The sequence below is a fragment of the Halichoerus grypus genome, chromosome 14 (genome assembly GCF_964656455.1).
Source record: "Halichoerus grypus chromosome 14, mHalGry1.hap1.1, whole genome shotgun sequence".
Classification (NCBI taxonomy): domain Eukaryota; kingdom Metazoa; phylum Chordata; class Mammalia; order Carnivora; family Phocidae; genus Halichoerus; species Halichoerus grypus.
The window spans coordinates 52,061,778-52,089,011 of NC_135725.1; the positions used below are offsets into that span (position 1 = coordinate 52,061,778).

General features: G+C 38.5%; 1 protein-coding gene across 1 annotated transcript; it reads right to left on the reverse strand.

The window, feature by feature from the left end:
* Nucleotides 1-771: 771 nt before the first annotated feature.
* On the reverse strand, nt 772-21,344 carry LOC118544540 (uncharacterized). The gene is made up of 4 exons (XM_036106371.2): nt 21,209-21,344; nt 20,667-20,779; nt 19,358-19,510; nt 772-999 (listed from the first exon to the last, which is right to left on the reverse strand). The coding sequence occupies exons 1-4, from the start codon at nt 21,309-21,311 to the stop codon at nt 868-870; spliced, it is 501 nt and encodes a 166-aa protein (XP_035962264.2). The 5' UTR covers nt 21,312-21,344; the 3' UTR covers nt 772-867.
* Nucleotides 21,345-27,234: the final 5,890 nt, after the last annotated feature.

Genomic DNA, 27,234 nt, shown 5'->3' on the forward strand with positions numbered 1-27,234 from the left:
AAAAGTCAGACTATACATAAAATGATTGTATTCATTTAAATCATTAAAATATATATTTCTGTATTCATTTTATATAATTACCCCCTTATATGAGTCTATATAGGAGATTTCGAAGAAGGTTGTCTGGCTGTGTTTTTAGTTCAGTTTTTTTTTTTAAGAGACAGAGCATGGGTGAGAGTGGGGGAGGGGCAGAAGGAGAGGGAGAGAGAGAATCTTAAGCAGGCTCCACACCCAGCATGGACCCCAAAATGGGGCTCAATCTCACCACCTGAGATCATAACCTGAGCCGAAATCAAGAATTGGATGCTTAAACAACTGGCCAACCATGTGCTCCTAGCTGGGTTTTTTTTAATGCTTTTCTGTATTATTTGAATTCATGCTATGTATTCTCGGTGAGGGTGGTACTGCCCCTGAGCAAACAAAATTGGCTCTTGTGGAATAAAAAAAAACCATAGCTATTACAATGGTATGTGGCTCTCCAAAACTCAACCTTACCCAACAAAATATTATCCCTTAATACTTAATCTTACTGGGGATTGGGGGTGGGGGTGGTAGAAAAAACAATGTCTAAAAAGAGGCCTGAGGGGGAACAATAATGAAAAAAAAAAACCAAACTAAGAAATACTATTCCACATGGAATGAGTTACTTTTATAACCAAAAACCAAGTTTAAATATCTCCGTGATAACCGCTCTTGAGGAGGCTATATTCCTTTGTCTAATTCCAAATCTAATTTGTTATTTTCAATCAAATATCCCACTTGCACATTCTACTCAAGAGAGTATTTTAAAAATACATTGACTGGATATCTAAAAACAATCCTGCTAATGAAAACACACGTTCAGTGTCAGGTATTCATCACAAGTTTTTATCTTACCACTTGATTAATTAAGAAGAAATTACCTTGATGTCTCAGCTTCTTAAGAGTATTTATTGCTGTGTTCACATACATATTTCTACTGCCACAGCGTTCATAAATGGCCTTTTCTTCTATTTTAGCCTAGAACATGAAGTGAATAATAAAAAATATCAAATCTCAAGTCTATGGATAATAAATATCATTTATGATATAATGGAATAAATATGGCAAAATATTTAACACAAGGGATGGGGGGAAATGGCACAAATAAAAAACGCATTTTTGGGCTTATGGTTTTTGAGAGAAAAGAAAAAAATAAACTTATCCCATATATCAAATCCAAGAACTAGATACTTATCATCACAAACTAAAACCACGGTCTAGAGTGCACAGTGCAAAAAGCCTAGAGTGTATATAAATTCATTTGATTCTCAAAGGGAGCCCCTAATGTATCAAAGGCATATACTATTATTCTCATCTAAAAGGTGAGGAAACTAGGCTCAAATTGCTAAGAACTTTGCTTAAGATCATACAGCAAAGGGAAGACAGGATCCTCTTTTCATTATTTTTATTTTGTATGTTACTTCTCTAAAACTATAATTATTATTTTTATACCAGGACTCATTAACATAGGTCAGTAAAAGAAAAAAAAATGATTTATGACAGAAACAAGTAAAAGGGATAAAAGAATAATAAATAGTATATTCTATTAATACTTTATTGAGCACCGAGTATGTGCAAGTTTGGTATCAGCTCATTAACTATTTTCTCAATCTTCATTGTGATTCTGTGAGCATGGGTGTCAACATCACTAAGATATATGAGGCTCAAGAAAAAGTAAATATCTTATTGTTGCAGAGCTAGTAACTGAATCCAGGTGTGCCCAAACACAAAAGCCAAGACTCTTCTCACTATACTAAACCTCATAGAGAGAGAGCCATGGGTAGGGTAGGGGGGTGAGTTGGGGAAAGTAGAAAAGAAAAAACAAAACAAAAGGTAACATTTCTCTGTAAGAGACCCTTTTTTTGTTTGTCTTTGCTTTACCATTATTCTTTAACCAATATAGAATCCTAGAAGAGACAGACTTCCGGAATGGCAGAACAAGAACCTTCATGAACTCACCGTCCCATTAAAATAATAAAAATACTGGCAGAACAACCCAAAGTGACCGTTTCAAAACTCTGAAAATTAACCAAAGCCACAGAACAAACTGAAAATGATCTAAGAGAAGCTCCTGAACCTCGGTAAGACAGTGGGGTCTGTACCATCTTACCTTCAGGCTTTTCCCACCCCCCACTCCTCACCCCCCAGCTTACTGGCATAGCGGTAAAAAGTTGGCAGCCTGGTAGCCAACAGAGGACAGACTTCTCTTATAGCTACACAATCAGCATCATCCCCAGAGCACAGTCAATATTTTGTCTGAAGGAGCATCTCCCTGGAAAGTCTCTATTCCCAAGGTGTTGTTGGTATTTGACGTGACTCAGAACTCAGCTCATGGGGGGAAAACCCCTATTCCCAGGGTGCTATTAAAACAATAGCAACTGGGTGGCAATATGGCAGCTACCTAAGGTTATGATTTCCCGTTGGACAAAGAGGAACCTGGTCAGGAATTTTTTTTTTTTAAATCTTGGAGACCTAGATGACCATAAAGAACTTTGAAAAGCTCTAACATATTCCTGGGGTTTAAAAGGTGGCCCAGGAAAGACCTGAGAAAAGAGAAGGCCTTATAAGGCTGTTCTTGAGGCCCTGGCACAAGCAGGAAGTAAAAGCTAAGGCTATCGACAAACTGCGCTGTTTTAGGGCATGTCTTCTCACACAGAGCCCCTTGGCAAAGGGAGGAAGACATACAGACAAGGAACTGAAGAAAATTTTCTAACCAGTCATTGGCTGACCAGTAAGTTATGCTGACAGAGGGTGACCCCACTGAAGCCAGCCTCAAAAAATAAAAGCAAGAACTTAAAAAACAATGCTACTAGAGAACTTAGTGGCCATATACTGAAAGGAATACAGAACCTACAGAATTAGTCCAGTAAAGTCACTAAATGTAGCAACAAGGAAAACAACAAAAATCTAGCAACAACAACAAAATATATCTGACACCAGGGTTATCACAATATACTATTTAACCATACAGTTTTCAACAAAAAAATTATGAGTCATGTAAAGAAACAAAAAAGTATACCTTATAGGAAAAAAAAAAAAAACCAGACAAGAGAAAATGTCACTGAGGAAGTCCAGATTTTGGACTTAGTAGGTAATAGGCAGACTTTGTAAATACGTTTAAAAAATTAAGGAAACCATGTTTAAAGAATGAAAGAAAATGGTGTCTAACCACATAGAGAACAGGAATAAAGAGAAATTTAAAAAATAAAAAAAAAAAATAGAAGTTCTGGAGTTAAAAAGTATAAAAATTGATATGAACAACTCACTGTCAGGGCTCAACAACAGGTACACTAGATGGTTATTTGAATCCATATGAGAAGTAAAGAATATTGGCAAATATAACTCCATAGGAAAATATAAAAGAATAAATGTGTTTGTAATCCTTTTCTACTTTAACAATAGAGCAATAATTATAAAATTGTGTTGATAAGCTTATAATATATAATGTTGTCAACTGTATGGCAAAAATGGTATAAAAGAGGGTGTAGGAAACACACTGGGAATTTTTATATATTATTGAAATGAAGGTAGTTTTAATCTGAACTAGATTGTTATAAATTAAGATGGTAACTGTAATCCTCAGGGCAAAAACTAAGACAGTAACTAAAAACACATAGCCAAAGAAATGACATGGACATTTAAATGGTACACTAGAAAATATCTACTTAACACAAAACAAAGCAATAATTATAGAGAAAATAAAAAGACACAAGACATACAGAAAACAAATAGCAAAATGGATTATGTAAATCCTTTTGCTGGCCATTAGTTATTAAATGTAAATTTATTAAATACTCTAATCAAAAGACAGAGACTAGAAGAATTGGGAAAAATATACTTAACTGAATACTGTCTATAAGATAGACACTTTAGATTTTTTTTTTAAGTAATCTCTACACCCAACATGGGGCTCGAACTCATGACCCTGAGATCAAGAGTTGCATGCTTTACCAACTGAGACATCCAGGCACCCCAAGATAGACTCTTTAGATTCAAAGAACAAATTGGTTGAAAATAAAAGAAAAAAGAAGTACTTTGTAAGTAGTAAAAGATATTTGGAGTGGCTATACTAATATCAAAGTAGATTAAAAAAATTTTTTTAATTTAAATTTTAGTTAGTGAACATACAGTGCAATATTGGTTTCTGGAGTAGAATTCAGTGATTCATCCCTTACATACAACACCCAGCACTCATCACAAAAAGTGCCCTCTTTAATACCCATCTAGCCCATCCCCCACCCACTGCCCTCCATCAACCCTCAGTTTGTTCTCTATCATTAAGAGTCTTATAGTTTGTTTCCCTCTCTCCTTTTTCTCTTTTCCCCCTTCCCATATGTTCATCTGTTTTTTTTCTTAAATTCCACATGAGTAAGATAATATGGTATTTGTCTTTCTCTGACTGACTTATTTTACTTAGCATAATATATTCTAGCTCCACTCACATCATGGCAAATGGCAAGATTTCATTTTTTTTTTTTTTGATGGGTAATATCCCATTGTATATATATACCCACATCTTCTTTTTTTTTTGAAGATTTTATTTATTTATTTGACAGAGAGAGACACAGAGAGAGAGAGGGAACACAAGCAGGGGGAGTGGGAGAGGGAGAAGCAGGCCTCCCGCTGAGCAGGGAGCCCGATGTGGGGCTCGATCCCAGGACCCTGGGATCATGACCTGAGCCGAAGGCAGACGCTTAATGACTGAGCCACCCAGGTGCCCCTATACCCACATCTTCTTTATCCATACATCAGCTGATGGACTTTTGGGCTCTCTCCATAGTTTGGTTATTGTTGATAATGCTACTATAAACATCGGAGTGCATGTACTCCTTGAATCTGTATTTTTGTATTCTTTGGGTAAATACCTAGTAGTTCAATTTCTGGATGGTATGGTAGTTCTATCTTAAACTTTTTGAGGAACCTCCATACTACTCTCCAGAGTGGCTGCACCAGTTTGCATTCCCACAACAGTGCAAGAGGGTTTCCCTGTCTCTGCATCCTCACCAACACCTGTTGTTTCTTGTGTTAATTTTAGCCATTCTGACAGGTGTGAGGTAGTATCTCATCATGGTTTTGATTTGTATTTCCCTGATAAGTGATGTTGAACATCTTTTTATGTGTCTGTTGGCCATCTGGGTGTCTCTTTGGAAAGTGTCTATTCATTTCTTCAGCCCATTTCTTAACTGGATTACTTGTTTTTTGGGGTGTTGAGTTTGATAAGTTCTTTATATATTTTGGATACCAACCCTTTATCAGATAGGTCATTTGCAAGTATCTTCTCAGCCCATTCTGTAGGCTGAGCTCTGTTAGTTTTGTGGGTTTTTTCCTTTGCGTGCAAAACCTTTTTATCTTGATGAAGTCCCAATAGTTCATTTTTTGCTTTTGTTTCCCTTGCCTGAGGAGACATATCTAGTAAAAAGTTGCTACAGCCAAGGTCAAAAGAGTTTCTGCCTGTGTTCTCCTCCAGGATTTTGATGGTTTCCTGTCTCGCATTTGGGTCTTTCATTTATTTTGAATTTACTTCTGTGTATGGTATAAGAAAGTGGTCCAGTTTCATTCTTCTGCATGTTGCTGTCCAGTTTTCCCAAAACCGCTTATTTAAGAGACTATCTTTTTGCCATTGAATATTCTTTCCTGCTTTGTTGAAGATTAGTTAACCATACAGTTATGGGCCCGTTTCTGGGTTCTCTATCCTGTTCCACTGATCTATGTATCTGTTTTTGTGCCAGTGCCATACTGTCTTGATCACTACAGCTTTGTAATGTAGCTTGAAATCCAGAATCATGATGCCTCCAGTTCTGTTTTTCTTTTTCAGAATTGCTTTGGCTATTCAGGGTTTTTTTTTCTGGTTCCATACACATTTTAGGATTGCTTGTTCTAGCTCTGTGAAAAATGCTGTTGGTATTTTGATAGGGATTGCATTATATGCGTAGATTGCTTTGGGTACTATAGACATTTTAACAATGTTTTTTCTTCCAATCCATGAGCATGGAATGCTTTTCCATTTCTTTGTGTCCTCTTCAATTTCTTTTATAAGTGTTCTATAGTTTTCAGCATACAGATCTTTTACCTCTTTAGTTAGGTTTATTTCCAGATATCTTATTCTTTTTGAGACAAAATAGATTTTTAAACAAAAATTGTTACTAGAGACAAAGACATAATAAGAGAGTCATTCCATCAGGGAGACATAATAATCATAAACAAATATGCCTCTAATAACAGAGCACCAAAATACAGAAAGCAAAAGCTGACAGAACTCAAGTAAGAAATAACAATTCAACATTAAGAATGGAGATCTCAAGTTTCTCTCTCCTCCAGCCATCCAAGATGCCAAAAGGGAAGAAGGTGGCCCTGGCCCCTGCTACTGTGAAGAAGCAGGAGGCCAAGAAGGTGGTCAGTGCCTGTTTGAAAAAAGTCCCAAGAATTCTGGCATCAGACAGGAGATCCAGCCCAAAAGGGACCTCACCCCCTTGTCAAGTGGCCCCACTACATTCAGCTGCAGTGGCAAATGTGTATAAATGTTTAAAAGTGTCTCCCGCAATTAATCAGTTCATCCAGGCCTTGGACCACCAAACAGCTACTCAACTGCTTAAGCTGGCCCAAGACCAGAGACAAAGCAAGAGAAGAAGCAGAAATTGTTGGCCCAGGCTGAGAAGAACGCTTCCAGCAAAGGGGATGTCCCCACTAAGAGGCCTCCTATCCTTCCAGCTGGAGTTAATACTGTCACCAAGTTGGTGGAAAACAAGAAGGATCAGCTTGTAGTGATCCCACATGATGTGGGTCCAGTTGAGCTGGGTGTCTTCCTGACTGTCCTATGTTGTAAGATGGGGATTCTCTACTGCACTAACAAGGAGAAGGCCAGGCTGGGGCACCTGGTCCACAGGAAGACCTGTACCATTGTCGCCTTCACATAGGTTAACTTGGAAGACAAAGGAGCTCTGGCTAAGCTGGTGGAAGCCATCAGAACCAATTACAGTGACAAATATGATGAGATCTACCGCTCTGGGGAGGCAACACTGTGGGTCCAAAGTTGGTGGCTCACAATGCCAAGTTGGAAAAGGCAAAGGCTAAAGAACTGGCCACCAAACTGGGTTAAGTGCACGCTGTTGAATTATCTGTACATAAAATAAAAAGTTCTCTTTGAGCCAGTGTCAAGGAAAAAAAAGAGAGAGAGACTTCAATACTCTATTTCAATAATGGAAACAAGTCAGATGGTGAAGAAAATAGAATATTTCAACAACACTATGAATCAACTATCCCTAGTGGATATCTATAGAACACTCCATGCAACAACAGAATATATATTCTTCTCAAGCACACATGGAACATTTTCCAGAATAGACCTTGTGTTAGGCCATAAAAAAATCCTCAATAAATTTAAAAGGATTTAAATCATACAAAGTATGTTCTCTGACCACAATGGTATTATATTACAAGCCAACAATAGGAAATTTGGGAAATTCAAAAAAATATGGTAATTAAATTACACGACAGGGCAAAGAAGAAATCACAAGGGAGAGTTAAAAATTGAGACGCATATAAATGGAAACACAACATACCAAACCTTTTGGGATACAGCTAAAGCAGTGATTAGAAAATAATTACTATTGCAAATGGCTTTACTTAAAAGATCTCAAATAAATAACTTTGCCTTCCATCTTAAACTATAATTTCAGGGGCGGAGCAAGATGGCGGAGGAGTAGGAGACCTGGATTTCGTCTGGTCTCAGGAATTCAGCTGGATAGGGATCAAACCATTCTGAACACCTACAAACTCAACAGGAGATCGAAGAAAAGAATAGCAACAACTCTCTGAACAGAAAAGCGAACACTTTCTGGAAGGTAGGACGTGCGGAGGAGTGAATCTGAGATGATATTCGGGAGGATAGATGGCGGGGGAAGGGCCTCCGTCGGCGGCTTCTGGCAAGTGATAGAGCCGCGGAGCACAAAATCGGAAATTTTAGAAGTCTGCTCCGCTGAGGGACGTCACTCCAGTGGCTAAGCGGGGGGTGGAAACCTCGTGAGAGAGTGTGGTCTCAGGACCCTCGGGGTCACAGAAAGACCGGGGGTGCCTGAGTGCAGCAGAGCTCCCAGGTACTGGAGCAGGGAAGCCGGCTGCAGAGACGGAGCCGAGGCGCGGGCTCTCAGCTCGGGGTTGCTATAAACCGTGATCCGCGGTACAGTCGGGCCACTGCTTCTCCAGCAGGGACCCAACAAGCGGCAGATCCGGGGAGACTCACCTTCTTCCCCCAGGAGGAGAGGTGCAGGAGCGCACCGCAGGGATCTGCTGGGTTTGGAGACTCCACACGGGGTCGGGTGCCAGAGACAGAAACGTGCGGTCACAGGCCGGGTGAGCACGGAGTGCAGCCGGAGACCGGGGAGACGGGAGTGACTGACGGCTTTTCTCTGGGGGCTCACTGAGGAGCGGGCCCCGAGTTCTCGGCTCCTCCGAGGCGGAGATTGGGAGGCCGCCATTTTCACTCTCCGCCTCCAAAGCTGTACGGAAAGCTTGCAGGGAACAAAAGCTCCGGAGAGCAAACCCGAGCAGATTACTTAGCCCGGACAGGGCAAGGGCGGGGCAGTTCCGCCTCCGGCAAAGACATTTGGGAACCATGGCAACAGGCCCCGCCCCCAGAAGATCAGCGAGAACAGCCGGCCAACACCAAGTTTACCGATGGATGAGAACAGCAGAACTCCAGTGCTAGGGGAATACTGCACATAGAATCCATGGCTTTTTTTACCATGATTCTGTAGTCTTTCAAAGTTAATTTTTTTTTGAATTTTTCTTTTTTCCTTTTTCAAGCAACATCTTATCAATCCCTTTTTTAAAAAACATTTTTATTTTTCATTTTTAGAGTCATATTCTATCCCTTCATAGTAGTTACCCGTATTTTTGGCATATATATAAGTTGTTCTCTCTTTAAAATTTTGAGATAGTTTCTTCTAACAGATCAAAATATACCCTAAATCTCTAATGTATGGTTTTTTTCTACTCCCCTGCCTGATCACATTCTCTCCCTTTTTTTTTCTTTTTTCTTTTTAAATCCTCTTCTTTCTTTTTTCAAACAACTTATCAATTCCTTTTATAAAATTTTTTATAATTTCCATCTTTACAGTCATATTCCATCCCTTCATCATATCAACCCTTATTTTTGTACATATATAAGTTTTTCTTTCTTTAAAATTTTGGGAGGCATTTTCTTCTAACAGACCAAAATACACCCAAAATCTAGTGTGTGGCACTGATCTATATACCAGCCTGATCATATTTGATCATATTCCGTTTTTTTTGTTTTGTTCTGTTTTTGTTTGTTTTTATCTTTTTCTTTTTCTTTTTTTTTTCTTTTTTTCTCTCTTTCCCTTTCTTTTCCCACTGCTTCAGGTCTTTTCTGATTTGTTTAGAGTATATTTTCTGGGAATGTTGTTACCCTGTTAGCATTTTGTTCTCTCATTAATCTATTTTCCTCTGGACAAAATGACAAGACAGAAAAAATCACCTCAACAAAAAGAACAAGAGGTAGTACCAACTGCCAGGGACCTACTCAATACGGACGTTAGTACGATGTCAGATCTAGAGTTCAGAATCATCACTTTAAAGATACTAGCTGGGCTTGAAAAAAGCATGGAAGTTATTAGAGAAACCCTTTCTGGAGAAGTAAAAGAACTAAAATCTAACCAAGTAGAAATCAAAAAGGCTATTAAGGAGGTGCAATCAAATATGGGGGCGCTAACTGCTAGGATAAATGAGGCAGAAGAAAGAATCAGTGATATAGAAGACCAAATGATGGAAAATAAAGAAGCTGAGAAAAAGAGAGATAAACAACTACTGGATCACGAGGGCAGAATTCGAGAGATAAACGATACCATAAGACGAAACAACATTAGAATAATTGGGATCCCAGAAGAAGAAGAAAGAGAGAGAGGGGCAGAAGGTATAATGGAGCAAATTATAGCAGAGAACTTCCCTAATTTGGGGAAGGAAACAGGCATCAAAATCCAGGAAGCACAGAGAACCCCTCTCAAAATCAAGAAAAATAGGTCAACACCCCGACATCTAATAGTAAAACTTACAAGTCTCAGAGACAAAGAGAAAATCCTGAAAGCAGCTCGGGAGAAGAGATATGTAACCTACAATGGTAGAAACATTAGATTGGCAACAGACCTATCCACAGAGACCTGGCAGGCCACAAAGGACTGGCAGGATATATTCAGAGCACTAAATGAGAAAAATATGCAGCCAAGAATACTATATCCAGCTAGGTTGTCATTGAAAATTGAAGGAGAGATAAAAAGCTTCCAGGACAAACAAAAACTAAAGGAATTTGCAAACACGAAACCAGCTCTACAAGAAATCTTGAGAGGGGTCCTCTAAGCAAAGAGAGAGCCTAAAAGCAACATAGACCAGAAAGGAACACAGACAATATACAGTAACAGTCACCTTACAGGCAATACAATGGCACTAAATTCATATCTTTCAATAGTTACCCTGAATGTAAATGGGCTAAATGCCCCAATCAATAGACACAGGCTATCACATTGGATTAAAAAACAAGACCCATCGATATGCTGTCTGCAAGAGAGTCATTTTAGACCCAAAGACACCCCCAGATTGAAAGTGAGGGGGTGGAAAACCATTTACCATGCTAATGGACACCAAAAGAAAGCTGGGGTGGCAATCCTTCTATCAGACAAATTAGATTTTAAACCAAAGACTGTAATAAGAGATGAGGAAGGACACTATATCCTACTTAAAGGGTCTATCCAACAAGAAGATCTAACAATTGTAAATATCTATGCCCCTAACATGGGAGCAGCCAATTATATAAGGCAATTAATAACAAAAGCAAAGAAACACATCGACAACAATACAATAATAGTGGGGGACTTTAACAGCCCCCTCACTGAAATGGACAGATCGTCTAAGCAAAAGATCAACAAGGAAATAAAGACTTCAAATGACACACTGGACCAAATGGACTTCACAGACATATTCAGAACATTCCATCCCAAAGTAACGGAATACACATTCTTCTCTAGTGCCCATGGAACATTCTCCAGAATCGATCACATCCTAGGTCATAAATCAGGTCTCAACTGGTACCAAAAGACTGGGATCATTCCTCGCCTATTTTCAGACCACAATGCTTTGAAACTAGAACTCAATCACAAGAGGAAAGTCGGAAAGAACTCAAATACATGGAGGCTAAAGAGCATCCTACTGAAGAATGAATGGGTCAACCAGGAAATTAAAGAAGAATTTAAAAAATTCATGGAAACCAATGAAAATGAAAACACAACTATTCAAAATCTTTGAGATGCAGCAAAGGCAGTCCTAAGAGGAAAGTATATAGCAATACAAGCCTTTCTCAAGAAACAAGAAAGGTCTCAAGTACACAACCTAACCCTACACCTAAAGGAGCTGGAGAAAGAACAGCAAATAAAGCCTAAACCCAGCAGGAGAAGAGAAATAATAAAGATCAGAGCAGAAATCAATGAAATAGAAACTAAAAGAACAGTAGAACAGATCAACAAAACTAGGAGCTGGTTCTTTGAAAGAATGAACAAGATTGATAAACCCCTGGCCAGACTTATCAAAAAGAAAAGAGAAAGGACCCAAATCAACAAAATCATGAATGAAAGAGGAGAGATCACAACCAACACCAAAGAAATACAATTATAAGAACATATTATGAGCAACTCTATGCCAGCAAATTAGATAACCTGGAAGAAATGGAATCATTCTTAGAGATGTATCAACTACCAAAACTGAACCAGGAAGAAGTAGAAAACCTGAACAGACCTATAACCACTAAGGAAATTGAAGCAGTCATCAAAAATCTCCCAAAACACAAAAGCCCAGGGCCAGATGGCTTCCCAGGGGAATTCTACCAAAGATTTCAAGAAGAATTAATACCTATTCTTCTGAAACTGTTCCAAAAAATAGAAATGGAAGGGAAACTTCCAAACTCGTTTTATGAGGCCACCATTACCTTGATCCCAAAACCAGACAAAGACCCCATCAAAAAGGAGAATTACAGACCAATATCCCTGATGAACATGGATGCAAAAATTCTCACCAAAATACTAGCCAATGGGATCCAACAGTACATTAAAAGGATTATTCACCACGACCAAGTGGGATTTATCCCTGGGCTGCAAGGTTGGTTCAACATCTGCAAATCAATCAACGTGATACAATACATTAACAAAAGAAAGAACAAGAATCATATGATCCTCTCAATAGATGCAGAAAAAGCATTTGACAAAGTACAGCATCCTTTCTTGATCAAAACTCTTCAGAGTATAGGCATAGAGGGTACATACCTCAATATCATAAAAGCCATCTACGAAAAACCTACAGCAAATATCATTCTCAATGGGGAAAAACTGAGAGCTTTCCCCCTAAGGTCAGGAACGCGGCAGGGATGTCCACTATCACCACTGCTATTCAACATAGTATTAGAAGTCCTAGCCACAGCAATCAGGCAACAAAAAGAAATCAAAGGCATCCAAATCGGCAAAGAAGAAGTCAAACTCTCACTCTTTGCAGGTGATATGATACTTTATGTGGAAAACCCAAAAGACTCCACCCCAAAACTGCTAGAACTCATACAGGAATTCAGTCAAGTGGCAGGATATAAAATCAATGCACAGAAGTCAGTGGCATTCCTATACACCAACAACAAGACAGAAGAAAGAGAAATTAAGGAGTCGATCCCATTTACAATTGCACCCAAAACCATAAGATACCTAGGAATAAATCTAACCAAAGAGGCAAAGGATCTGTACTCAGAAAACTATAAAATACTCATGAAAGAAATTGAGGAAGACACAAAGAAATGGAAAAATGTTCCATGCTCATGGATTGGAAGAACAAATATTGTGAAGATGTCAATGCTAACTAGAGCGATCTACACATTCAATGCAATCCCCATCAAAATACCATCCACTTTTTTCAAAGAAATGGAACAAATAATCCTAAAATTTGTATGGAACCAGAAAAGACCCCGCATAGCCAGAGGAATGTTGAAAAAGAAAAGCAAAGCTGGTGGCATCACAATTCCGGACTTCCAGCTCTAGTACAAAGCTGTCATCATCAAGACAGTATGGTACTGGCACAAAAACAGACACATAGATCAATGGAACAGAATAGAGAGCCCAGAAATGGACCCTCGACTCTATGGTCAACTAATCTTTGACAAAGCAGGAAAGAATGTCCAATGGAAAAAAGACAGTCTCTTCAACAAATGGTGTTGGGAAAATTGGACAGCCACATGCAGAAGAATGAAACTGGACCATTTCCTTACATCACACACAAAAATAGACTCCAAATGGTTGAAAGACCTAAATGTGAGACAGGAGTCCATCAAAATCCTAAAGGAGAACACAGGCAGCAACCTCTTCGACCACAGCCGCAGCAACTTCTTCCTAGAAACATCGCCAAAGGCAAGGGAAGCAAGGGCAAAAATGAACTATTGGGACTTGATCAAGATAAAAAGCTTTTGCAAAGCAAAGGAAACAGTCAACAAAACCAAAAGACAACTGACAGAATGGGAGAAGATATTTGCAAATGACATATCAGATAAAGGGCTAGTATCCAAAATCTATAAAGAACTTATCAAACTCAACACCCAAAGAACAAAGAATCCAATCAAGAAATGGGCAGAAGACATGAACAGACATTTTTCCAAAGAAGACATCCAAATGGCCAACAGACACATGAAAAAGTGCTCAACATCGCTCGGCATCAGGGAAATCCAAATCAAAACCTCAGTGAGATACCACCTCACACCAGTCAGAATGGCTAAAATTAACAAGTCAGGAAATGACAGATGTTGGCGGGGATGCGGAGAAAGGGGAACCCTCCTACGCTGTTGGTGGGAATGCAAGCTGGTGCAGCCACTTGGAAAACAGTATGGAGGTTCCTCAAAAAGTTGAAAATAGAGCTACCATATGATCCAGCAATTGCACTACTGGGTATTTACCCCAAAGATACAAAAGTAGGGATCCGAAATGGTACGTGTACCCCGATGTTTATAGCAGCAATGTCCACAATAGCCAAACTGTGGAAAGAGCCAAGATGTCCATCGACAGATGAATGGATAAAGAAGATGTGGTATATATATACAATGGAATATTATGTAGCCATCAAAAGGAATGAGATCTTGCCATTTGCAATGACGTGGATGGAACTGGAGGGTATTACCCTGAGCGAAATAAGTCAAACAGAGAAAGACATGTATCATATGACCTCACTGATATGAGGAATTCTTAATCTCAGGAAACAAACTGAGGGTTGCTGGAGTGGGGGGTGGGGTGGGAGGGATGGGGTGACTGGGTGATAGACACCGGGGAGGGTATGTGCTCTGGTAAGCGCTGTGAATTGTGCAAGACTGTTGAATCTCAGATCTGTACCTCTGAAACAAATAATGCAATATATGTTAAGAAAAAAAAAAGAAGATAGCAGGAGGGGAAGAATGAAGGGGGGGAAATCGGAGGGGTAGACGAACCATGAGAGACGATGGACTCTGAAAAACAAACTGAGGGTTCTAGAGGGGAGGGGGGTGGGAGGATGGGTTAGCCTGGTGATGGGTATTGAGGAGGGCACGTTCTGCATGGAGCACTGGGTGTTATGCACAAACAATGAATCATGGAACACTACATCAAAAACTAATGATGTAATGTATGGGGATTAACATAACAATAAAAAAATTAAAAAAAAAAACAACTATAATTTTAATAGCAAACCAAACCCAGAGAAAGTAGTAGGAAGGAAATAATAAAGAGTGGAAATAAATGAAATAAAGAATTTCCTAAAAGAGAGAGAACTAAGAAAGCCAAAAGTTGGTGCTTTGAAAAGATCAACAAAATTGACAAAACTTTTGGTAGGCTGACCAAGAAAAAAAAGAAAGAAAACTCAGATTACTAAAATCAATAATGAGAGAGGAGGCATCAGTACAGAATTTACAAAAATAAAAAGAATTATAATACTATGAACAACTATATACCAACATATTAGAAAATTTAGATGAAATGGGAATTCTAGAAAAATAAAACCTCCTGAAATTAACTCAAGTATACACCAAGAGATGAATTATTAAAAAGAAATTCCTACAAGCCCAGACCTCACTGATGAATTCTCCCAAATATTTAAAGAATTTTTTTAAGAAGGAATTAATAGCAACCATTCATAAAATCTTCCAAAAAATAAAAGAGGGAACACTTTCCATCTCATTCTATGAGGCCATTATAACCCTGAGACCCAAAAAAAGAAAGTTACCACAAAGAAAACTATAATGTCCATCAATAGAGGAATAAAGAAAATGTGGTATCACATGTAATAAAATATTATTCAGCTTTCAAAAAGAATGAAATTCTGATATGTGCTACAACATGAATCAACTTTGAAAACATTATACTAAGTCAACAAAGCCAGACACAAAAGGACAAATATTGCATGAGTCCACTTAGATGAGGTACCTGGAGTAAGCAAATTCACAGAGACAGAAAGTAAAACAGAGGTTACCTGGAGCTGGGGGCAGAGAATGACAAGTTATTCTTTAATAGATACAGAGTTTATGTTTGGGACAAAGAAAAAACTCTGGAAATAGTGATGATGGTCAAACAACATTGTGAATGTACCTAACACCACTGAATTGTGCACCTAAAATGGTTAAAATGGGAAATTTTATGTCACGCATATTTTATCACAATAAAAACAACAGTAATATTTTAAAAAGAAAATTACAGACTGGTGTCTGTTAGATCTGATTAATATTGACACGAAAATCCTCAATAAAATTCTAGCACACTGAATCCAGCAACATAAAAAAGGATTATACACCATGACCAAGGGGGTTTATTCAAGAAATGCATTAGTTTAAGATAAAAACAAAAATAAAACACACACACACACACACCCAAAACCAAAACCAAAAAACCAACCCACAACAATGTAATATACTACATTAATTGAATACAGGACAAAAACTGTATGACATCTCAAGAGATAAGAAAAATGTATTTAAGAAAATCCAACATGATAAGACACTTAACCTAGGAAAATAAGGGAACTTTCTCAACCTGATAAAGGACATGTAAAAATAAAACATCCCACAGTTACCACTGTACTTAATGGACAAAGACTGAAAGTTTTCCCTTTAAGGAAAGGAACAAGACAAGGATGCCCCCTCTTACCACCTCTACTCAATATTCTACTGGAAATCTGTGCTAGGGAAATTAGGTAAGAAAATGAAATAAAATGTATCCAGATAGGAAAGGAAGATGACTATCTCTATTTGCAGATGATATGATCTTGTATAAAGAAAATCCCAAAGAATTCACTAAAAAATATTAGGATAAACAGGTACTGCAAACTTTCAAGATACAAGATAAAAATTATCAATTGTATTTTTATATGCCAGCTATGAACCATCTGAAAATAAAATTATAAAAATAATTCCATTTACAATAGTACTAAAAAGACTGTAATACCTAAGAATAAATTTAACGAAAAAAGTTCAAGACTTGTACTCTGAAAACTATAAAACACTGCTGAAAGGAATGAAAAGATCTAAATAAATGGGAAGACATTCCATGTTCATGGTTCACAAGACTTAATATTGGTAAATGACAATCCTTCACAAACTGATCTGCAGATTCAAGGCAATCAAAATTGTAACTCAGTATTTTTATAGAAAATATAAGCTGAACCTAAAAGTTATATGTAAATGTCAGGGACCAAAACAGTTTGAAAAATTTAACAAATTTGGAGGAGTCACGGTTCCAACTTCAATACTTACTACAAAACTACAGTAATGAAGATCGTGTGGTACTGGCACAGGGTGGAAATAAGACCAATGGAATAGAATCTGAGTCCAGAATTCATGGCCATTTATATTTAATATTTATGATCAACTGGTTTTTGACAAAGATGACAAGAAGATAAAGGGGGAAGAATAGTCTTTTCAACTATGTGCTATGATAACTGAATATCCATCGCAAAAATCATCTAAAAATGGATCATATACCTAAATGTAATAACTAAAACTGTAAAACTCTGAGAAAAAAACAAAATAGGAATAAATCTTTGTGATCTTGGCTTCTTAGATAGGATGCCAAAAGCACAAGCAACAAAGAAAAACAAATGAATTGGAATACATCAATATGAAAAACTTTTTGTACTGCAAATAATACCATCAAAAATTGAGAACACAACACAAAGAAAAAATATTTCCAAACGGTGTATCTAGGAGACTTGTATCCAGAATATATAAAGATCTCTTAAAACTCAATAATAAAAAGACAACTCAAAATATGTGCAAAGGATTTCAACAGACATATCCAAGAAGGTATCTAAATGGCCAATAAGCACATGAAAATATGTTCAACATCATTAGTCATTAGGGAAATGCAAATCAAAATCACAATCAGATACCATTTCACGCCCACTAAAATCAGGCTACACAAAAAGACAGATAATAACAAGCACTGGTGAGGATGCGGAGAAACTGGAATCCTTCACATTGCTGACGGGCATATACAACAGAGCAGCACTCTAGAAAATAGCTTGGCGTGCCTCAAGAAGTTAAATATGGAGCTGACATATGACCCAATAATTCCACTCTTAGATATATCAAGAGAAATGTAGTCATTTGTCCATGCAAAATCTTATAATGTCCATTTACGCACCAATGTTCATTATTAATAGCCAATAAGTGGAAATAACCCAAATGTCCATCTACTGACGGATGGATAGGTATATACATAAAACAGTATTATTCAGCAAGAAGAAATTAAGTAATGATAACATGCTACAAAACGGATGACCCTTGAAAACAATATGCTAAGTGAAAACATTAAGCTGGTCACAACAGAACCCCATATTGTATGACTCCTTTTTCTAGAAATGTCCAGAATAGCAAATTATAGACAAAGTACATGAGTGGCTGCCTAGAGCTAGGAGATATGGAGGGCTGGGGGAGGGACAGCTATATGGCACAGGGGATCTTTCCGGGGTGATGGAAATGTTTTAAAATTCGTTGTAGTGGTTGTACAAGCGCCTGACTTGACAAGTATACTAAAAGTCACTGGAATGTGCACATTAATTGGGTGAATTAATAGGGTATGTGAATTATATCTCAATAGGGCTGTTAATAAAAAGAATTCTTGAGTTCTTCCTCACTCTTAATACAAGAGCCTGTTAAGATGACAACTTCACTTACATCCCAAATGTTTCTAGCACCCGGAAGCTCCCTGCTTTGTGAAGCAGCAATTTTATGGGCAGCCTATCAGTTATAAAGGTCTTCCTCCTAAGTGATGTGAAATCGGCCTCTTGTTCATTCACTCATGGTCCATTATATAACCTCCTAGAGCTGGGGCGCCTGGGTGGCTCAGTCGGTTAGGCAACTGCCTTTGGTCAGGTCGTGATCTCACGGTCATTGTATTGAGCCCCGCGTCAGGCTCCCTGCTCAGGGTGTAGTCTGCTTCTCCCTCTGCCTCTGCTCCTCCCCCTCCCCCCATTCATGCTCACTCTCTCTCTCTCAAATAAATAAAATCTTAAAAAAAAATTTAAAATATAACCTCCCAGAGCTATGGGAATTAGCCTCAATCAGAGGCCTGATGGCACCAAGTCCAATTCTAGTGCTCAGACATGTGTTTGTCTAACAGTATTTTAAAAAGATTTTAAAAGAACAATGCTTGAAAGATTAGAATTCCATAAATATTGGGCTTGAATTGCCAAACGGCAATAATCAGATGGAGCTAAGTAGCGTCTCTCCCCTTCAGACTGCACTCATTCTGTGTAGTGAGCCATAGTTCCCGGACTCCTTATTACTCACACAGTCCACACTGGTTTTTGAAGATGCACACGGGGACAAGAACTATAGTTCTTGCTACTGATTTGAAAGGTTTCATTTTGGAAAAAAGGTTTTGAGTAGGATTTGCAAACACAAGTGCCTCCAAGAGACCAGGCCCTGGCCCTAAATAGGAGTAAATAGATGTATATAATAGGGAGTAGTGGGGACTGTGGTTCACTCAACAGTATATGCCCTATATAAAGGAGGGGAGACACTACTCAGATTGATATACTATTGGCCTTGATAAGAAAAATATGGGACTAGGCCAGTTTTTATCACTAGAGTCACCAGGATACTCTTTACAACTTAAGAAGACCAGAAAAGTCCTCCAGAAACTGGTCCCACAGCCTGGTTTTGAAAAAGAAGTGAAAAGAAAATTAATGAAGTTGTTTGCTAATTGTGCCCCATGAGTTTTTTTATTCAATGTAGTAGTCACAAAGTATGTGTATCTTCAGATATACTTTACTATTCAGTACTGACCTTGTTAAGAGCCTCATCCTCTGTTTTATAAACTCTCAAATACTTCTCAACAAAGAGGTTGACATAGCGTTGTCTTACTTCCTCAGGGACTTTGGAAGAGGATTCTGGCATGACCAAAGCCCGCTTCCGATGAGCCACCTTGTATTTCGGCATCTTCTTAAATACAGAATTGTTGGTGGGAGAAAAGAAAAACATGTATTTCTGTTTAACATTCCCACTATATGTATGAAAGAAGTAAAACTCTCTCAGGTAAGTTCTATAGCAGTTAAATTAAAAAATAATTTCAAGTTTTAAATTCATTAAAAATAGAATGATACAAGGCATAAAATGGCCTGCACTCACAAAAGTCTGCCACGAGACTGCGGAGTCAGGGCTGCACCCCGTGTGTACCCCACTGCAGCTGACCTGAGCACTCAACTCCTCTCTCAACTTTCCACACCTGGAATCTTCGAGCTCTGATGTGGTCCTCCGCTCAGCAAATAGGAAAGTTTGTCACTTACCCATTCTTAAAACCAATATAGGTCCCAATGTCAGTTACCATTTCACAAAGAAAAATGCTCAGACTTAAATAAAATTTATGAAGGATTTGTGCCTACTCAATATTAACATGATGCCAGCTATCAAAAATTTTAGCATGCCTTTTGAAGAACTGATAAAGACGCTGAGAGCTCTAAAATCAGGTAATCTGCCTCACTTTGGGCAGGGGGAAGCCAATGTTACACTTCTCTGGAGTTGTTGATGTTTCTCTGGAGGGGGAAAGCCTTAAAATTAACAGATAGTTTTCTGCTGAAGAATACTTAGTAAACAGAAAAAAAAAAAGTAATTTCCACAAATAGGAGAAAAATAACTAAAGAGGGAAGGTTATACTACCGTATCACTGATAGCATTATTTACTGAAGGTCTGCCTGCCTCCCCCACCCCTTCATATACATACACCTGGACACCCCTCACTGGATGTTTCTTGAAAGGTATATTCCAATGTGAAACTTTCCTTTGAAAAAACTGTAGGAGTCTTAAATTCATCAAAGCCACAGAGGTTTTACGTCTAAAAATACGCCCAATATTTCTAAGAATAGGATCAACAAAATAGCTGAATGTGACACGCAGACACAAATCCCATCATAAAATGAAAATAACTGTATCGAACAATAATCAGGAAGCTGAAACTTCTCTCTGGGGTCTGGCATTTATCTGAAGAAGGGATCTCCAGAAAAAAATAATAGAAGCACTCTCCTAGGGGCTCTATGTATATACAGAAAAGCTGGTTATTAGAAATACAATTCTGGTCTTCAGACTTAGTTTATAATACCTTTATAGGAAAAGAAGCAATACTTTTCATAGGAATGTGTGATCTGCTTGGCTTTGCAGTTGGCTTTTCCCTTGATAGAACCACATCCAGATGAAGGCTGTTTGATGAATTTTCTAAGAAGTTTTAATGAACAAGGGGAAAAAAAAAAAGGTAAGTTTTAATGGCCTTAGCCTCAGATGATTAGAGTTTATTTTAATGATCAATTCAAGGTTTCATAATACTTCCTTTACAGACTCTATTCTCTTCTTGAAACAAAATGTAAACACAAAAAAATCCCAATAGATAATCCCAATATAATCTAGAACAAATTTAGACAATTTATAAAGCTATTCATTCCACGTAGACATGCTTGCAAAATATTACCTCTATGGCTTAGCATTCAGGGATAAATAGCATAAATGATTTAATTATCATGCTAATCATATTATTTCACATAAAGTTCCATGTCAGTGACTCAACTATAATTGGTAATATGTGGACTTCATAGGAAAGGTTTTTTAAAATAAGGTAAAATTCCATTTCTTAACTGATTTTTCTCATACCTTCTGAGGCTTTCCTATGGATCTGAGAGATCGGACACGCAAATATTTTCTTTTGTTCTGAAGGGGCAGCAAGAAAAGCCTGCCCACTCTTTATGTCAGCCATTATCTGCACTGCCTGTTGTTGGGCCCGAAGGATTGCAGGGTGACTAATTAGTGGGGGAACGGCCTCCCTCAATGGGCTAATGATCTCTTTACTGGTTGGAACCTAGAAAGCATCAACAGAAAACGCAGAGAAATGATTTTAAAATTTGAGAAGACTCATCATTTCACTTTCCCTTTCTGCACAGAGGCTTTTGAAACGGACTACATTTATAATACCCCATGTAATACAACACACACATAAATGGAGTATTCCCAGAAATAAACTGAGAAGAAAACTGAACCTTTTAAGCATATAATACAAGAAAATTTTCTTGAAATAAGAGAACACATTAATTCTCCTATGAAAATGACACTTAACTTTGTATGCAGGTAAAAATGTGAATAAAACAGCTAAGAGGAAGACCTATCCTACCAAAGTTACCGGAATTTAAGGAAGGAGTTCTTTAGGAGTTCTTTAGGTCACTAGGCAAAAGTATCAGCTGATGCATAAAGGGAGAAACAGCAGGCTAGCCTCAGACTTTTCTACGGCAACATTCAGTACGAGAGAAAGCAATGCCAGAAAGGATGTTCAGCTTGATTAGTAACAAAAGAAATGTCATACAAAACAAGGAAATAAAATGTCATCCAGACTGACAGGTTTTTTTAAAAAAATTAACACCCATTTTTGGTGAAGATTTGTAGAACGGGAACCCTGAAACCCCTATAGGACTGTACCCTGTTACAACTCTTCTGGAAGGCAATATGGCAACATACTTTTAAAATGTTAAAATTCTATCTTCCTTTGTCCTGTTATTTCCATTTCTGAGAATTTATTTTAAGCGGGGAAAAAATTTTTAAGGGGGAAAAGTGAAAGGGGGAAAAGTGAAAATAATATTAGCTTCCAGAAATTTTTTCCTAAGAGAAGGGGAAACTACTCAAGTAGGTACCTATATATCTGACTCTTGGAGAGATACTCCATATCTCCATTTCACAGATAAAGAAAATGAAGCTCAGAGAAATTAAATAACTTGCCCAAGGACATCTAACTATTCTGCAAAGAACCAGAATCCAGGTTCTTATTTGGGACTTGGAAGCATAAACTCTATTTACGCCATGCAGAAGATTCTGCTGTCCGTGCGTCCCAAGTCCAAGTAATACAGAGAATAGAGCCGAGAAATGGGGTTTGTTAAATGGCACTTTTTAACCCAAAAGTGATAAAGGAATACTTCTCACAGCACTGCCTCCTTAACTTCCTTACATGGAACGTCAAAGAACTTCAGCACATACAATGTTACAAGAGGTTTAAAGGACTTTGAAAATCTACAGTTTGTTCCCCTTATTCACAGAACTTGCTGTTCTACAGAGTCCCACAAACAACGAATTGGGGAATACTGAACCATGGCTCCTAGGGCAAACACAGAGTTAGGTTCAAGAGAGTCTCCTGTCATATTCCAATCAATAACCTACCTTTGTTTTATGTGTGTTTCTGTTTAAAGACTCTTTACTTAGTATATATTGCTGACTCATGAACATCGAACTCCTGGTCAACAGCACTATAACTCATGCCTACACAGAGCTTATTTAACTCATCGCCGTTGTGAGGCACATCACAGGCTTCTCGATCTCAGGAACACTAGACAACCCTATACTTGGGGGCCACTTTAACCAGCAAAATCACCAACAAACACCGCAAAAATGCAAAGAACATGGCACTAAATAGATTGAGAAAAGGACATATGTTAACAGTAGAAGAGCTGAAACAAGAAGGCAGTATTGCCTTGTTCAACCTTAGCTGGGAATGTGCATGTGAGGCAATTTTTTTTTTTTTTTTTTTGCCATTATCCTGGCTGACAAAAGACCACATAAACACAAGTCTTGATTTTAAGGTTACAAATTAACTTCAATGAATAGGTGAATTCGCAAATACAGAATCTGGAAATAATGAGGATCAACCATAGCAATTTATAGTTAAAAAGCTATGCATTAACAACATACCTGCTTTTAATGAAAATGTTATATAATGGGGAGAAAATGAAGGATGCAGAAAATGCTTACAAGTAGGAATCAACTTACTGAGTGTCCACTTGTGCTCCCAGGTGGATAACAAGACAGTAAGTAATGGAACATACTTAAAGCTCAAAATGACAAGGCATGCACTTTATAAAATAATGTGCCCCACGAGAGAGGAACTAAATAACTCACATCAAACTTGGCAATATGTGCAATTCTCTTTTTTGGTCCAGAAGTGTTTTGATAATACAACATCTCAAATTCCATTTGCTTTCCTGAAGCCTGGTGGGGAAAAGATAAGAATTATCCAATTTCAGCAGAGTAAAGGCAATTCTAGCATTCTTCCTGAAGAGCCACAGGAATTCAAGCTACAAAATACGGGGCAACTTATTAAGAAATAATTCACAAAAAAAATAATTTGAATCACTTGACATGCATACACTACTATAGAAGATTTCTCTAAGTTGGGAAATCAACTATAAGTTGCTGTATGTACTATGGCCTCTGGAATCTGTCAAGTCTACAAAACACTCTATCCAGCCAATTATCAAGGTTTTTGCCTTGTCATTCCAATATATTACTGATCACAAGTATTAGAATATATATTATATACACGTTATATAATTAATATTTCTACAGAGTTCAGAATAGAGTGTGTATTTAAGGGAAACTCCTTTAAATTTAGGAAAAGGATTAAAAAAAAAAACTGACCTGTTTAGTAGTCTCTCTACAAGCTTTACTTTCCGTGAACTCAGTGAAAATTCGAAGACATTCCTTCATAGTGTCATCTGAATCAGAGGGAGTGTCCTCTTCAGTACGCTCCTTATCAAAATCAAATTCAACTAATTTGCTGTCTTCAAAAGTAGTGAAGTCCTGACTCTTGTCTTGTCTTCTCAGCACTTTGTCTTCTGCACGCTCATCTGAGTAAGAGATTTCGGGCTGGGTTGAATACCGACATTCACTTTCCTTATTTTGAGCATCATAAATTGTTTTTACGTATTTTTTGCTCTGTGGATAACTCTCGTTACAGATTCTGTTCTGTATTTCTTTGTCACTGAGAGGTGCACAAGGTATGCTTTCTTCTGAAACACAGACATAGTTTTTCTCACCACCAAAGCTTCCCATCTTAGAAATGTGGTTTTTAACACCATACAAGTTTAAGTCACTTTTAATATCTAGTGAACCTTGCATGAGCCATTTTGGTGGTTCTAATTTGTTACCGTCATCATCTATTTGTGTGGTTAGTTGGGTTTTCTCTAGTTTTTCCACTTCTGTGCCACTAATTTGAAGATTTCTCTCCTCTGAGGACATTATATGTAACCTTTTGTCCATATTCTGATATTTGAAACCTCTCAAAGGTTTAGACTTTTTAGAAATAGGCATGACTGGAGGTACATCCATTACAAGGTCATCTTCATCAGATTCTTGAAGATTTATTGTAATTCTTATTGGTGAAACATAAGGTCTTTGGCTGTCCTGGGACCTGTGGCAATTTTCCCCCACAGATTTTTTCAAGTGGCAGAGGTGCTGTGTATCAGTCTCATCCTGCCTGGCTTTCGATGTGCCAAGCAGCCCTGCAGAATAATTGAGCAAGGGATCATATTCAAGATCTGTTGCTGGACATTTGTGGTCCAGCACATACTTTCTAGGCTGACTCTCTTTGTTCTTTGATGGTTCATTCCACTTTTCCTTTGGAAGAAGGCTATTATATTCAAGAAAATCTTGCCTCAAATTTGTGTCACTCAAGGAGGCAATGTGGCTTCGCGGTAGTTCTTCAAGCGTTAAAGTAAACTTGGAGAGCCTCTTTTGCTTTTCTTCAACCTCAGTCTTGACAGATTCAATTTCTTTGTTGAGCCTTTCCAGTTCTTCCATGGTTGTGCCTAGTTTTGTCAATGGAAGATGAGTTTTGTTTTATCTTTAAAAAAATCACCTCAGGTGAAATGCAGACACCAGAATATCCTGGACAGGTAGTTTACTATCAGAAGGACATTAGCTCCTCCAAACCCAGCCATTAACACACGATTGGTTCTCAGAAGCAGAAAGAGAAGTCAAGGACTAGCTCTCTGTAAGTCTTTCAAATGTCAAGCCCATCTCCATGACTGATTAAATAACATCCGTGCCTCATTACTAGAGTGACTATATATCAGTGGGGCAGGCCAGGTTTACACATAATTATTAACCTGTGTCAAATGTGATACAGTTTGGATATACCCTATTCACCTTATTATTTACCACAATTTGAAGAGTTCAAATAGCTGAATGCGACTTACACAGACTTGCACATAGTTTCACACACCAATGCATCTTGGTTATAAGAAAACGTTAATTAAAGTACCAGTCTTTCCTAAATTCAATGGACCTCACAATTTTCATTGAGGTCTCTGGTATTCTACTGATTGCTTCAAACATAAAACACCCCCTCCCCAACATACATTCTAAAAAAAAAAATCTTAAAAAAAAAAATTCAGTCAATAGAACAAAACTCCAGAGCAGTTTTGGATTCACACTCCTGAGGAAAAACCAGGACAGTAACAAGAGAGAAGCCTTGCAGTAATGACTGTTCACAGCACCTGGCAGCTCCTTCCTGACTTTTATCTAAGGAAATCACAAGTTTCTTCCCTCGTTTCAATATACACTTTCCTCTGTCATTTATGGGATAATTTACACACCTCTCTCTTCTCTCAAGAGATTTCAGATTTCAGATGGGTCCCAATTTTTGAAACTCTGAATTTATTTTAGATAAGCCCCATGTTTTGGTAACACACACATGCTTCTTCTTAACACAATGAGCACTGTCTTGGCTCAATAGCCTTTCGTTTTCTATTAAGAAATTAACTCTGCTGAAATCTAAAACAATGTGTTACAGAAGTGTGTGGCATTTGAGCGGAGGAGGGAGGGAGAAGGCAAAAGGCAAGCACAAGAATGAGAATTATCCTAGGATCCAAACAAACGCCTGGATCAAATTTCCCTTGAAATACACTTGGACAGGCGACTAACCTCTGGATAACCAGCCAGAATTGCATTTTAGCATAAGCTGGGTTTTATTTGGTTGCCTTGGTTCAGGAAAGGCTGTTTAGGCACTGCTTTGGGGGCGCTATTGAAAAAAAAGAGAGATTATACTTTCTCTCCATGTCACCAGTTAAAAAACCCTCTTTTTCCTCATCAGAAGCTACATTTAGGGAGCTAATTTTGAAGTTTGAAGGCACACGTTAACAATCTTCGCTCAGGCTAGAAGTGACTGAGAGGAGTTCCTCTGGATTGTAAATACTTTCTGCTCCAAAGTGGGTCCTACCTCATCTCCTTTCACCAGAGCATACAAAACCCCTATAGTAACTCCACACTGGGGATGGGTGGCAAGGAGGGAGGAGAAAACCACACAAGTCCATCTCACAGCCAGCAAACCTGCGCACGCCTTTCTAGGACCCCGCGCTCCAGGAGTCGGCATCTGCCGGTCCACAGCAAGGAGACAGCCTGCTCAGCGCGCCCCGCTCGCCACGCCTCCCTGACCACGTGACTTTGGCCCCGCCCCGCGCGCAGCTGCGGGCGGAGCCGCTCACGCAGAGGGGGGCGGGTGCGCACAGCGCTTGGTTACTGTGGCGGAGGTGCTCTCTTCTCCCGACCCGGGGAAGAGAGGCTCCTAAGTCAGCCAGCCCACTCCATCTTCCCAAACATTACTGCCCCACATCCCCCAGGTTTCGGGAATCTTGCGACCACCCAAAAGGCCTGAGAAAAACGCTCCAAGTTAGAACCCCCATAGCACCCTTACTGTTAGGCAGATCTCAGGACATACTTACCACGGGAGAGAGAAAGAAAGAATAAAGGTTGGTACTTAAGGCTCCTGATCCTGGGGGTGTGATGGGGGCAGATTTAGTCTTGGGGACTCTGGGACAACTTGGTTCCTCTTCCTAACCCAAGCGCTTGTTTTTCTCTTGTGT